This window comes from Bos mutus, chromosome 2 (assembly GCF_027580195.1).
Source record: "Bos mutus isolate GX-2022 chromosome 2, NWIPB_WYAK_1.1, whole genome shotgun sequence".
Lineage (NCBI taxonomy): Eukaryota > Metazoa > Chordata > Mammalia > Artiodactyla > Bovidae > Bos > Bos mutus.
The window spans coordinates 29437324-29450959 of record NC_091618.1 but is presented as its reverse complement, the minus strand read 5'-3'; the positions used below and the strand labels follow the sequence as shown (position 1 = coordinate 29450959).

At 38.0% G+C, this 13636-nt stretch overlaps 1 protein-coding gene across 7 annotated transcripts in view; it reads right to left on the bottom strand.

Annotated features, from left to right (window-relative positions):
* Positions 1-18: 18 nt before the first annotated feature.
* USP37 (ubiquitin specific peptidase 37) overlaps positions 19-13636 on the bottom strand; it is an 85639-nt gene continuing 72021 nt past the window's right edge. For all 7 annotated transcript variants that reach the window (XM_070386766.1, XM_070386756.1, XM_070386742.1 and 4 more), the window contains 5 exons: positions 12974-13034; positions 7907-8022; positions 5945-6014; positions 5072-5210; positions 19-4561 (listed from right to left, as the gene is read on the bottom strand). In XM_070386766.1, the coding sequence (XP_070242867.1) occupies positions 4474-4561; positions 5072-5210; positions 5945-6014; positions 7907-8022; positions 12974-13034 (474 nt within the window). In that variant the 3' untranslated portion in view covers positions 19-4473. The remainder of the gene's footprint in view (positions 4562-5071; positions 5211-5944; positions 6015-7906; positions 8023-12973; positions 13035-13636) is intronic.

Here is a 13636-nt window from a genome sequence, read left to right as displayed (position 1 = left end):
ATAAACAGTCAAACAACACAAGGTTAATAAAGGCTTTAATTTCACACACAAAAAAACTCTATGCATAATTTAAAAGGTAAACAAAAAACAAGAAAAAACCGTAAAGGGTACAGAGGAACAGTTCTGCTAAAACACAGATAAAGTGCCGCTCCATACAAAATAACGAATCAGAATCAAAAGTCACTCTGAACACAAAGAAAACCACCTCACAAATAATGTGGCCAAAGCTGCCAGGTTTGCCTGGTAGTGGCTCAACTAGGTAAAGATGAAGAAGCTTACTTCTGTTCTCTCTGTAGCATAAACAAACAACACTGAGATAGGCCAGAGAAGTTGGAGATGGAAGGAAAAGAGTGGGGGTAAACCTAAAGACAAGGTGTGTCTCTCTTCCACCCCTCTGTTCTTGAGACAGACCAGTTCAGATGACTGCTCGTTTTGGCATTGGACCCAATCAACTCCAGTCCTGATCCAGACCCTCATCTACTCTATTCAGACAGCAGTGGACATGTACTTCAAACCTCTGCACTTTTTAAGTCCAAATGACTGAAATCAACGGCTTATATCCATACTGGCACATTTTTTAAACTTGAAAACCTCAGATACATAGCACACACGGAAAGGAAAATTTACTGTGTATAAATATATGTGATACAACAAAAGAGTCTGTCTGAAGTTTAGTAATCAAAGCATGCCATAAAGGAGTCAGTGGTCGTGGTGAGACACAGCAAAAGAATTCTGTCACAAAATTCTCAAGGCCTAACAAACTATTGTCTTCCAATAAAATATATATATATATTTTTTTCAGATGTTAATAAGAAACAGATAGAGACAAAATTAGAATTCTGAAGTAACACATCAGAAAGATGTTAAGAGGGAAGAAATCTGTTTAGTTTTTGTACACAACTTAAAGAGCATTATTTGGTGTAAAGCAAGATGGGGAGAAAGAAAAAGATGTATCTGTTTTGGGGGGGATACTTTTGTGTGACTTGCATCTAGTATTGGGTTGCTGGTGACTTCTGAAAATCTCCATGTATATACAGGATCCACTTGGGAGATCCAGCTCTGCTTCCCTGACTTAAAATAAAAGACCACTTCAGGGGAATCACTTAAACAGGGCAAAAAGTACTAAGAACATACACTGTAGTCACTCCAGAGGACAGAGAAGAAAGAGAAAGAAGGGTAATTTTTACTTAGTATAATCTCTTTCCAGTAGATCACAAATGAGTTTACAAAGTACCTTTTCTTTCCCTGTCTCCAACCCCCATGCTCTCTCTACACTCGTCATGCTCAATTACATATGAGAAACTGCCAAGAATCTCTTTAATTTAGGTGTTTCCAAATAGTTTTCATTATACAACTACATATTCAGCTGTACATGTGTAGAGCTGTATTTATATAGATACATAATGGTAACTGCAGTATGGAAGAATAAGTAAATTCATGAATTCACTTGCTGAGGTCTTACAAGTTTTTCTTTTAGAAGAATTTTACACTTGACCAAGGAGAGAAATAAATATCTAGTACTTGCCTCCCAGAGTTAATGAACTGATCTTTAAGTATCACTGTATACTTCTTAAAACGTAAACATATTTACATTTGTTATTGAGCCATTAAGTTAGGTCTGAAATTAACAGACCACGGCAAGTAAACAAGTAGCTCTTGGAATCAAAATACAAATAGAAGAATAATTCATGGATTTGCTTCTTATTCTATTCTGCTGAGACAAAACTTCAGAGTTTGTACACACATACATATTCCCAACACAACAGAATCTATCTTCCTGTAAGCCTAAATTATAGTTTGGACTTCTAAAATGATAGTAACATCTGGCCACCTGCAACTTTCCAATCCTTTGTAGTAATACTAGGTGGTAAGAATTAATGTTTGAATTTTAGTTTCATTTTCCCGTTCAAAATATTCCAATTAAGATGAACTGTGTAAAATTAAGTACTGTCAAGTTTCAATTCAAAGTCATTTAAAGTAATGTAACCGTATTTGGTATTTTCAATAGGAATATTAGTTATTGTGCAAGCTGCCTGGAACTGAAGCACTCTGTCCTTACCTATTTTGTCCCTTTCTGGCACTAACATGTCAAGTGCCCCATCTTCTGATTCTGAGCAAACTGCACAAAAAATATAATCTACCGGTAATTTTAAAATAAATACTGTCAGCTCAAAAAAAAAACAGAAAACAAACCCCATCAATATGGTCTGGCTGAGCTTTCCATCTGTAGTCATTAACCCTTCACGGAACCAAAATGAGAAATTAACTTAGTAGTGAAAGGGGTAATAGCTGAAGGAGTGAAGGGAGAAAGGAAGGCTGACCAGGCCAAAACAACAGACATATCTATGGAACTTCAAGTCCCAAACGTGCAAGTATACGAGCAGTGAGATAACTCATCTCCTAGTTTGATCTAGTAAGTCCTGCCCGAGACATGAAGAGCAAATTAAATTAGGTTTAAGCCAAGTGTACTTCAAAACCATACACACAAGCTACAAAAAGCAAGTCAAACAAGGATACTCACGGGCAACCTGGGCTTACGGCATCACTTCTACTTGTTTAAATGCCCTAAATGCACCCACTCACGTCAAATCATTCCCATTTTTAAAAGCACCTCTCTCAAACTCTCAAGTATAGACACAGAGAAGTAATAAATAGCTAAAGAATTTGATTACCACTTCACTCATATATGAGAAAATAGTTTTTTTTCCCAAGGGGAAAAAAAAAAGCCTCCCTAGTGGAAACAAAATTTTAAAAGCTAGCTTTTTAAACAAGTATTTTCCCCTGCTCTATACTGCTCCTGCATGTCCTACCACCACACCATTCAGCAACATTCACGACATTGACAGGTAGGAGACAAAGCTTTCATCAGTAGTTAAGCAAAAGTGCTGGGGCCACTTACAATTGAAAGATTCAGTATTTTAGAACAGGTTACTATGTCAGAACATATCCAAGTTTTTTTTTTTTTTTTTTTTCATATCCAAGTTTCAAGAGTAGGGCTGGAGCTCTCTTAAGGCAATCTTCTAGAAAAGATGTTACATCTTCTGTGATGATGGACTTAAAAATGAAAGAAAATGTTGAAGGTTTCATTTTGCTATACTTAACTCTGTGTGATCCTAATGATTCCTGGGCTCACAAATTTATTTTAGGAACAGAGAATTCTACTCTCAAACTCATTCTTTATATGGTTTCACAAGCTGCTTAACCAAGCAGGTTATGTCAGCTGAGTGATATAACTCACTTAAATGTTGCACCCCCATTTGACCTCAACTCAAAGCACCTAAAAAGTAATAAATCTATTATGCACCTTTGTTATTTGTTAGCTTCTGGAATTACCTAAACCTATCACATTTTAATTCTCACCCTGTTTGAATAGCAAGGCAAATGATTAATGGTTAAGCTTTTCCCGCAGCTCGCGTGCTCAATTTCACCTTTGCAGCAGGGCTTTCAGCTTTAGTGGTCCAGAGTTTCAGCTTGAACACAAGAATACTCCTCCTGACCTCTCTATGTCTGGGAGACAGAGATGCTAGTATTCTTCATTTTCCTTAGGTATTCTTGTTGGGGAGTCCCAACTGGGACATCACTTTCCTACCTCTTACAGTTTTTGCTTCAGTCTGTTAGGGTAATGCTTGCTCCATGGAAGAATGACACAGAAGAAAAAAAAAAGATTCTATCTTCATCACAATAATACAGATGATACACAATGAACATACTGTGTGAAGATTCTTTTGAAAGAAAACAAAGTGTACAATGAATATCAAATGTGGCAACACAGCACATTCCAAAGCACCAAAAATCCATTTCTTGGGACTGCATGTAAACAGCAAAAGCATTACAAATCCATGAAATATATATATATTTTTTATAAAAGCTCCTCAAGTCAGACGGCAGAAATGCCCCTCCTTTGCCGGGAGGACAAACTGTCATTAGTGTAACATGGAGAGCTGGCTTTCCAGTGAACTTTACTAATAAGAAGCACACATGAAAGATCAAACTTGAGTGAAATTACTCAAGGAACATAAAGCTAAATGCCAAATGATATGTATATCCTCATACATTTCTCAAGTGAATGGACTCTTTGACAACTTTTCTTTTCCAAACTGCTGTGCTATTAATTTTGAGCAGGCATACTCTGGTGGCCTATTCTAACTGTTTAAGGCTCCATTCATTCCACAAATATGTGTGTATGTACATATATATATATATTTACAACATGTATTCCTAAGACAAAAGGAAGTGCCACTCTTGTAGGAGAAAAAAAAGGATAATCAGCTACAGATGTGAGACCAGTTTCCATAAAACAATTAATATGGAGCGTTCCGCATAATTGCAGTTCTCGTCTTTTGGTTTGGCCCTGAGCTGTTTGTTGCTCCCGCATCAAGTAGAGTTCCAAATTCTTCTCAGGCAGAGGAAAGAGAAGTGGGTGGCAGTAAGAGAGAATATGCAGTGCACACTGCCAACCCAGGGGTTTGTTCCTCATGAAACCTGACGAGTGGTCTTCCCCACTTCCAGGTTAAGTGCCTGAGAGTTCTTTTCTGTTTCCAGCAGCTCATCAAATATCTCCCTTAAAATAAAACAAAAAAAATTAAACAGGAAATTCAGTGAGCAAATACAAGGACAGACAGAAAAATAGACATAGATAAAGCCTGCATTATCCCATTTGATGCCTAAATTATATTAAGTAAGCAGCTCATTCATTTTATTATCATCTTAACCCCATGTGCTGATTCTTGAAAATACTTAGGGGGGAATGGCAACAACTAGCTTTGATAGAAAGGCTATGTATTTCCTATCTATGGAACTCAGATCTTCTAGCTGATATAATGAAAGACAATAACAGGACAGCTTCCATCATAATAAGCTCTTAAGCTCTATATCTACATTTTACTGTGAGAAGAGTAATTAATGCTGAGTTAAGAGAAACATCATTTTGGAAATATCAAGATATGAGCCCTAATAAAAATAATAAATTGTCAACCAATTTAACTGATGGGTACATTTTATCCTTAAAGGAAAAAGAAAAGAGTTTAGGAGATTTTTAGCCAAAAACTTCAGACTGGGCAACGCTTCTTACTTGTGCATATAAAAGAAGATGTAGCCACTCCGATCTCGATCACTCTGCACAGAAGCCTCTTGGATTTTAGATACCTCTAGGTCATTATATGTAAACCATGCCTGCTTCTTAATGTCGTACACATCACTAATGTAGTGACCTTAAAGAAATAAAAATTAAATTTTTAAAAATAAAATATTGAATTATTCTCAGGTATAGGAAGTGGCAGAAACAGTCAACCCATTTCACCTTACTTCCAACAATATTTCCAAAACCCATTAAAAAATTACAGAAATTTAAGGGGGGAATACTGGAGAAGGAAATGGCAACCCACTCCAGTATCCTTGCCTGGAGAATCCTATGGACAGAGAAGTCTGACGGGCTATAGTCCATGGGGTTGCAAAGAGTCGGACACGACTGAGCGACTAAACAGAAAGGGGCAAATATGCTATGCCAGGACAACTTTTGTGATATATGTATTTTGCTTAGGAAAATCTGGGTCATTTGTGAATAGAGAAATCAGAACAGCTGCACCTATTAACACATACAATGTGATAAAAGAAAATATTTCAAAGTTTTTCTTTTTTCTCAAAAGATTGATTTATTGAGCACCTCCTGCAAGTGACACACCTTTGCTCTGGTGCCTCATGGCACCCCAGGATGAGCCTGGGCTGGGGTCACTTATGTGGACTTGGGCCCAATCTCAAAGCTGGCGTTCTTTCCTCCTCAGCAGTCTGCCTCTTGGCTAAGGCTCTGAGAAGGGGCCCCCAGGGTTCAAAGTTTTCTGTGATACATTCAACTCACACCTCACAAAGCTAGGCTCAGAGAAACTCAATAAGGAGTAAATGCTGACTGGTCCATTTATAAAATGCTGAAATCCTAATGTCCGTTTACCTGAAGACGAAGTGCTACCAATGTGACTGACAACACTGATGAGCCGATAGGAATGAGGAAGATTTCCTGTCTGGAAAACAGAAGTGGGCATGACTTTTAACTCTTAATTTGTATAAAAGCAAAACACTGAATTTATTATCAGAGCTGACATGGGGAAGTTTCAATGTGTGAGGGGTTAGACTCAATAAAAAACTCAGTGGTTGGTACTGTTCATATCCTTTGAACCAAGAATTATACTCCCAACTAAGAATTTATTCTAAGAAAATAATTAAAAAGAAGAAAATGTATATATGTATAAAACTATTTACTGTAGCATTATCTATAATAATGAATAACTGGAACTAAAAATACGCCCAGTAATAAAGGTTACAGGTATTTGAACACAATTCAATATTATTCAGTTATTTTAAGAAAAAAAAAAACAAAAAACCATGGTTCAGCAAAATGTTAACTTGTTTTTAAAACCTACATGAGCATACACAATATAACTACAGATCTCTATGAATAGATAATGTTAATGGTTAAGTACTAAAAAACAGAATGAAAATAATGAAAACAGGTGCTATATTGTTGAAGGGATTATAGATAAACTTTTACATTTTAAATATTTTAAGGAAAAGAAAATAAAACTGAAAAGTGATATTCATGCACTTTAGGCATTACTATACAACATAATTTTGGGAAGAAACTGGAAAGAAATATAGCTATAGATAGTCAAGTATGGATGTGAGAATTGGACTGTGAAGAAAGCTGAACGCTGAAGAACTGATGCTTTTGAACTGTGGTATTGGAGAAGACTCTTGAGAGTCCCTTGGACTGCAAGGAGATCCAACCAGTCCATTCTGAAGGAGATCAGTCCTGGGTGTTCTTTGGAAGGAATGATGCTAAAGCTGAAACTCCAGTACTTTGGCCACCTCATGCGAAGAGATGACTCATTGGAAAAGACTCTGATGCTGGGAGGGATTGGGGGCAGGAGGAGAAGGGGATGACAGAGGATAAGATGGCTAGATGACATCACCGGCTCAATGGACATGAGTTTGAGTGAACTCTGGGAGTTGGTGATGGATAGGGAGGACTGGCGTGCTGCAATTCATGGGGTCGCAAAGAGTTGGACACAACTGAGCAACTGAACTGAACTGAAGACAGAAACAATTAAAATGTTCAAATACTTTGATGCAGTAATTTATTTCTGAGGATTTCCTTAAAGAAGAAAATCCTAAATATAGAAAACATTATAATCATACACAGTTCGTTGATATTATAATGAAAAAAGAAAATTTAAATGCTCAGTGTTAGCTAAAAATTAAACAGAAGTTAGAACAGTGGGATCTGGGTAATTAAAATTATAAAAAAAAATTAGAAAATGGGAAAAAAGCAATTATTTAGGGGAAAAAAGGGTTAAAAAAAGATTCCAAGTGCTCTAGTTAAAAGTTATTAATTCAACAGTTTTCACTGAGTAACAATCAACTAGTTTTAGTATTTAACCTTAAAGATAAAATAGTTTTGGTAAAACTGAAGGTGATTTAATATATATGTAACTTTGAGAGCTATTACTAAGTTATTACCTAAATGGCTGGATGGCAACACCGACTCAATGGACATGAGTTTGAGTGAACTCCAGGAGTTGGTGATGGACAGGGAGGCCTGGTGTGCTGCAATTCATGGGGTAGCAAAGAGTCGGACATGACTGAGCAACTGAACTGAACGGAACATGTACATGAGGCTGTCAAGAATGTATTTCTTTTTTTTGTTTGTTTGTTTTTCTCTTTCTTTTTGTTTTGAATATTCTGTGTAAGTAATGAGAAGTAAAGCTCAAGAGAAAAGTGAGGACCATTTGATGGCTGCCAAAGGGGCAGAAATGAACCTGCAATGGACAATGACCGAGTCCTTTGAAGATAAGGAGCAGGAGGAGGAGTAGTGATAACGTGACCAGTTGTTTTACACAAGGAATATGTCACCCACCTCAGCATTTCTTTTCAGTTCCTCAGCTTCAGCTTCTGTGTACTCCATATCTAAAACGTCTTCATTTCCAGAATCCTCATCAGAACCCAATGAATCCACAAAAGAGTTGTTAAACTCTAAAGAACACAAAGACAAAGTCTTGTAAAAGCTCTCAGAATAGACACAAAGAGATATAGTTGGGAAAAGGAAATACATCTGGAAGTACATATTTTATCATCCTAAGAAACAAAAGACATATTATTATTAGGGTTCCAACTCACCCAGCCTACTCTAGGGAATAACAATTCAGACACCAGTTATCTGTAAAAGAAATGTTTCCCTTTGTTTTAAACATATGTATATCAAAGAGGACAATACTCTTAAGAAAGGAATGAAACTGAAAAAGAGAATATAATTTGTTCAGTCCAGTTCAGTCACTCAGTCATGTCTCTTTGCGACCCCATGAATCGCAGCACGCCAGGCCTCCCTGTCCATCACCAACTCCCTGGAGTTCACCCAAACTCACGTGCATCGAGTCGGTGATGCCATCCAGCCATCTCATCCTCTGTCGTCCCCCTTCTCCTCCTGCCCCAATCCCTCCCAGCATCAGAGTCTTTTCCAATGAGTCATCTCTTCGCATGAGGTGGCCAAAGTACTGGAGTTTCAGCTTTAGCATCATTCCTTCCAAAGAACACCCAGGGCTGATCTCCTTTAGGATGGACTGGTTGGATCTCCTTGCAGTCCAAGGGACTCTAGAGTCTCCTCCAACACCAGAGTTCAAAAGCATCAATTCTTCGGCGCTCAGCTTTCTTCACAGTCCAACTCTCACATCCATACATAACCACAGGAAAAACCATAGCCTTGACTAGACAGACCTTTGTTGGCAAAGTAACGTCTCTGCTTTTCAATATGCTATCTAGGTTGGTCATAACTTTCCTTCCAAGGAGTAAGCATCTTTTAATTTCATGGCTGCAGTCACCATCTGCAGTGATTTTGGAGCCCCCAAAAATAATGTCTGACACTGTTTCCACTGTTTCCCCATCTATTTCCCATGAAAGGATGGGACCAGATGCCATGATCTTCATTTTCTGAATGTTGAGCTTTAAGCCCACTTTTTCACTCTCCTCTTTCACTTTCATCAAGAGGCTTTTTAGTTCCTCTTCACCTTCTGCCATAAGGGTGGTGTCATCTGCATATCTCAGGTTATTGATATTTCTCCTGGCAATCTTGATTCCAGCTTGTGCTTCTTCCAGCCCAGTGTTTCTCATGATGTACTCTTCATAGAAGTTAATTAAGCAGGGTGACAATATACAGCCTTGATGTACTCCTTTTCCTATTTGGAAGCAGTCTGTTGTTCCATGTCCAGATCTAACTGTTGCTTACTGACCTGCATATAGGTTTCTTAAGAGGCAGGTCAGGTGGTCTGGTATTCCCATCTCTTTCAGAATTTTCCACAGTTTATTGTGATCCACACAGTCAAAGGCTTTGGCATAGTCAATAAAGCAGAAATAGATGTTTTTCTGGAACTGTCTTGCTTTTTCCATGATCCAGCGGATGTTGGCAATTTGATCTCTGGTTCCTCTGTCTTTTCTTTTTTTTTTTTCTTTTTTTTGAGGGTTCTGAGCACCACATCAGGATCCCCAGCCTGGGGGTCCTGCGCTTGGAGGATGAGCCACCAGAGCATTTGGATTTAAAGGCTACTGCTACTGCTAAGTCACTTCAGTCGTGTCCGACTCTGTGCGACCCCATAGACGGCAGCCCACCAATCTCCACCGTCCCTGGGATTCTCCAGGCAAGAATACTGGAGTGGGTTGCCATTTCCTTCTCCAATGCATGAAAGTGAAAAGTGAAAGCGAACTTGCTCAGTCGTGTCTGACTCTTAGCGACCCCATGGACTGCAGCCCACCAGGCTCCTCCATCCATGGGATTTTCCAGGCAAGAGTACTGGAGTGGGGTGCCATTGCCTTCTCCTCCTCTGTCTTTTCTAAAACCAGCTTGAACATCTGGAAGTTCACGGTTCACGTATTGCTGAAGCCTGGCTTGGAGAATTTTGAGCATTACTTTACTAGCGTGTGAGATGAGTGCAATTGTGCGGTAGTTTGAGCATTCTTTGGCATTGCCTTTCTTTGGGATTGGAATGAAAACTGACCTTTTCCAGTCCTGTGGCCACTGCTGAGTTTTCCAAATGTGCTGGCATATTGAGTGCAACACTTTCACAGCATCATCTTCCAGGATTTGAAAGAGCTCAACTGGAATTCCATCACCTCCACTAGCTTTGTTCATAGTGATGCTTTCTAAGGCCCACTTGACTTCACATTCCAGGATGTCTGGCTCGAGGTCAGTGATCACACCATCGTGATTATCTTGGTCATGAAGATCTTTTTTGTGGAGTTCTTCTGTGTATTCTTGCCACCTTTTCTTAGTATCTTCTGCTTCTGTTAGGTCCATACCATTTCTGGCCTTTATCGAGCCCATCTTTGCATGAAATGTTCCCTTGGTATCTCTAATTTTCTTGAAGAGATCTCTAGTCTTTCCCATTCTGTTGTTTTCCTCTATTTCTTTACATTGATCGCTGAGGAAGGCTTTCTTATCTCTCCTTGCTATTCTTTGGAACTCTGCATTCAGATGCTTGTATCTTTCCTTTTCTCCTTTGCTTTTCAATTCTCTTCTTTTCACAGCTATTTGTACGGCCTCCTCAAACAGCCATTTTACTTTTTTGCATTTCTTTTCCATGGGGATGGTCTTGATCCCTGTCTCCTGTACAATGTCACAAATCTCCATCCATAGTTCATCAGGCACTCTATCTATCAGATCTAGTCCCTTAAATATATTTCTCACTTCCACTGTATAATCATAAGGAATTTGATTTAGGTCATGCCTGAATGGTCTAGTGGTTTTCCCTACTTTCTTCAATTTAAGTCTGAATTTGGCAATAAGGAGTTCATGATCTGAGCCACAGTCAGCTCCTGGTTTGTTTTTGCTGACTGTATAGAGCTTCTCCATCTTTGGCTGCAAAGAATATAATCAGTCTGATTTCAGTATTGACCATCTGGTGATGTCCATGTGTAGAGTCAGACATATATAAATTATTTGTCTAGAATATAATTTGTTGCATATGTTGCATATGTTGCAATATGTTGCTGGTGCATATTATAGCACCAATATGTTGCTGGTGCATATTATAGGTGCCACCAGCAAACATAAAATATCTCATAGAAAAGAGACCATAAAAAGATCAACATCCTTTCATTTTCTTCAATATTAAATCATACTTTGAACAAAAATAATGGAAATTCAACATTGAACTAAGTTTTACCTAAAATACACTAAATAGATAAAAAAATCCAAGATCCATTTTTTTTTCCTCCTTAATGATGTGCTTGCACTGGAAGAATCCATCTCTACTAATGGCTTCAAATAAAAAATCCCAGGAGCATTTGTACAGAAACAAAGACTTGTTTTACGCTTGTTTAAAAGTCATGAATAAAAAAAAATAAAATAAAAATAAAAGTCATGAATACTTAAGAATGGGAAGAACAGGAAGAGATTATAGCATCAAAATTCTGGAAGCTGGAATGTCCAGGGGTGACAGACTTAGCAGACCTAAGATAGTCAAAGCCAAAACCTAAGTCAGTAATGCAAAAGCTGAGAACCAATCCAATTTATATCACAGGGTCTTCAAAAGATACAACCTGGAAATACCAGGTACCTCTGAAATTGGAGGCTAAGAAGAGGATAAAAATAAGGATTAGGGAAAAGCTGTTTGAGTTACAGACTCCTAGAGCCACCCCTCCGCCCTACTTTATGCTGCTAGCCAATGACCGAAGTCTAGAGCTTTGCTCTCTGGAGAGTTTGTAAAACAGTCTCTGGATTGGGGGATTCCAGACACAAGGGACTACCATACCGAAAGTGGGAGGAGACCACAGTGTGCATATTCAAAGATGTAACTCCACCCTGACCCACAGTAGGCCCTATTCCTATATTTTGCTTCCAGAACTCTGGCAGCAACATCTTTTACCTTTAGGCAAAGGCATAAAACTAGAACACTTTCTTTAGGAATCTTACCAGCCCAAGAGGAGGCCTAAAATATTAATACCATCCCCTAAATAGCAAAATCCTATAAAACTCAAAGTTGACAAGCTCTAGCTATTCATATACTCAGAGCTTCCAATAATCTTTTTAGTCCCTTACTCTTTTTTTAATAAAAAAGATTTATTTATTTATTTTTTGGCTGTGCTGAGTCTTCACTGCTGTGCGTGGGCTTTCTCTAGCTGCGGTGAGCTGGGGCTATTCTTTGTTGTGGTGCATGGGCTTCTCACTGCAGTGGCTTCTCTTGTTCACGGCTCTCAGGCTATAGTGTGGGCTCAGTAGGTGTGGCGCACAGGCTTAGTTCCTCCATAGCAAGTGGGATCTCCCTGGACCAGGGATTGAACCTGTGTCCCCTGTATTGGCAGGCAGAATCTTAACCAATGGACCACCAGGAAGTCTTTAGTTCCCTACTCTTAATCATGAATTGACAGCCAAGGATCACTAGAGACTGAGGATTACTAGATAACTGAGGAAAGGCTCTAACATGGAATATAAAGACCAAAATATACACACAGGACAGAGCAAAATGGAGAAAAGAGATCTACTCAGGGAGATGAAAACATCAAATACACACAAAAAATGAACTATGTTTAATATCCTCAGAGTTGAGATGGTATTGCTTTCATGAACCACCCTACCCCAAAATCTTATAAAAAGTAGCAATCACAAACCAGTTCTTAAAAATCAGAAATATAATAGACATAAAATACTAAAAAAAAGTTTGAAGTTGGTGATAATGTTGGAGAAACTTTCCAGACAGTAGAGAAAAATAATAAAAAGATGGAAAACTAAAGAGATGAGAAAATTATGTTTGAGTGTTTGGTTTCCTCCGGGAGGGAGGGAAGGGGTATACAAGTAACTTCTAAGGTTCTATTTCTTTACCTGGGAGGTGTTCAAATTTGTTATTGTTATTAAAAATGACAAAAACATTTGATATACTCCTGTGTGTGATACATTTCATCATACAAAAAAAAAATGTAATTAAAGTAATCTCCATACCTTGAAGACTTAACTCTGTAGCTCTTTTGAGGTCATCATCTTCTTTCTGTTCCCAAGCCTCCTAAAGGAACAAGGACAAAACTAAGGTATTTAAAGAAGTATTGATTAAACTTACTTAATAAGGATAAAGTCAGCTGCTCTGAACGTATTTGCTAATAATGCTTTCTATAAAATTATGAATGTTTAGAATATGACCTCTTGAGAGAGATGGAGAAGTTCTTTACTTTTTCCAAAACTGTCTTCCTACTACAGCCAGTTTTAAGCTACCAATGTAACTCTGACTGCAGATTTGGGAAGAGCTATGTATAGTGGGCTCTCCTAGGCTGACAGGGAGCTGGCTCTACCACATCACTGAGCCTACATCTATGACAACAAGGTAAAACAAAATTTCCACAAAATACTATTAATAGATTTCTATGCTTTTCTAATATATCTGAGGTTTTCTTTAAAGAAAAAAAAAAGTACCTCTGAAAATGTCTCAACCAGATACTAATTATAAAAAGGAATAGGAAAATGTTGACTACAAATTTTCCCTTTCATCTTGAGAGAAAAGATCATTTACAAAGGATGCATGTTTTATACTTTTGTCAATTCTAGACTTGTTTTTAAAGTTAAATATATAAGAAGCTTAGAATGAGCTATTCTGCATTATAGTCCTAGGAG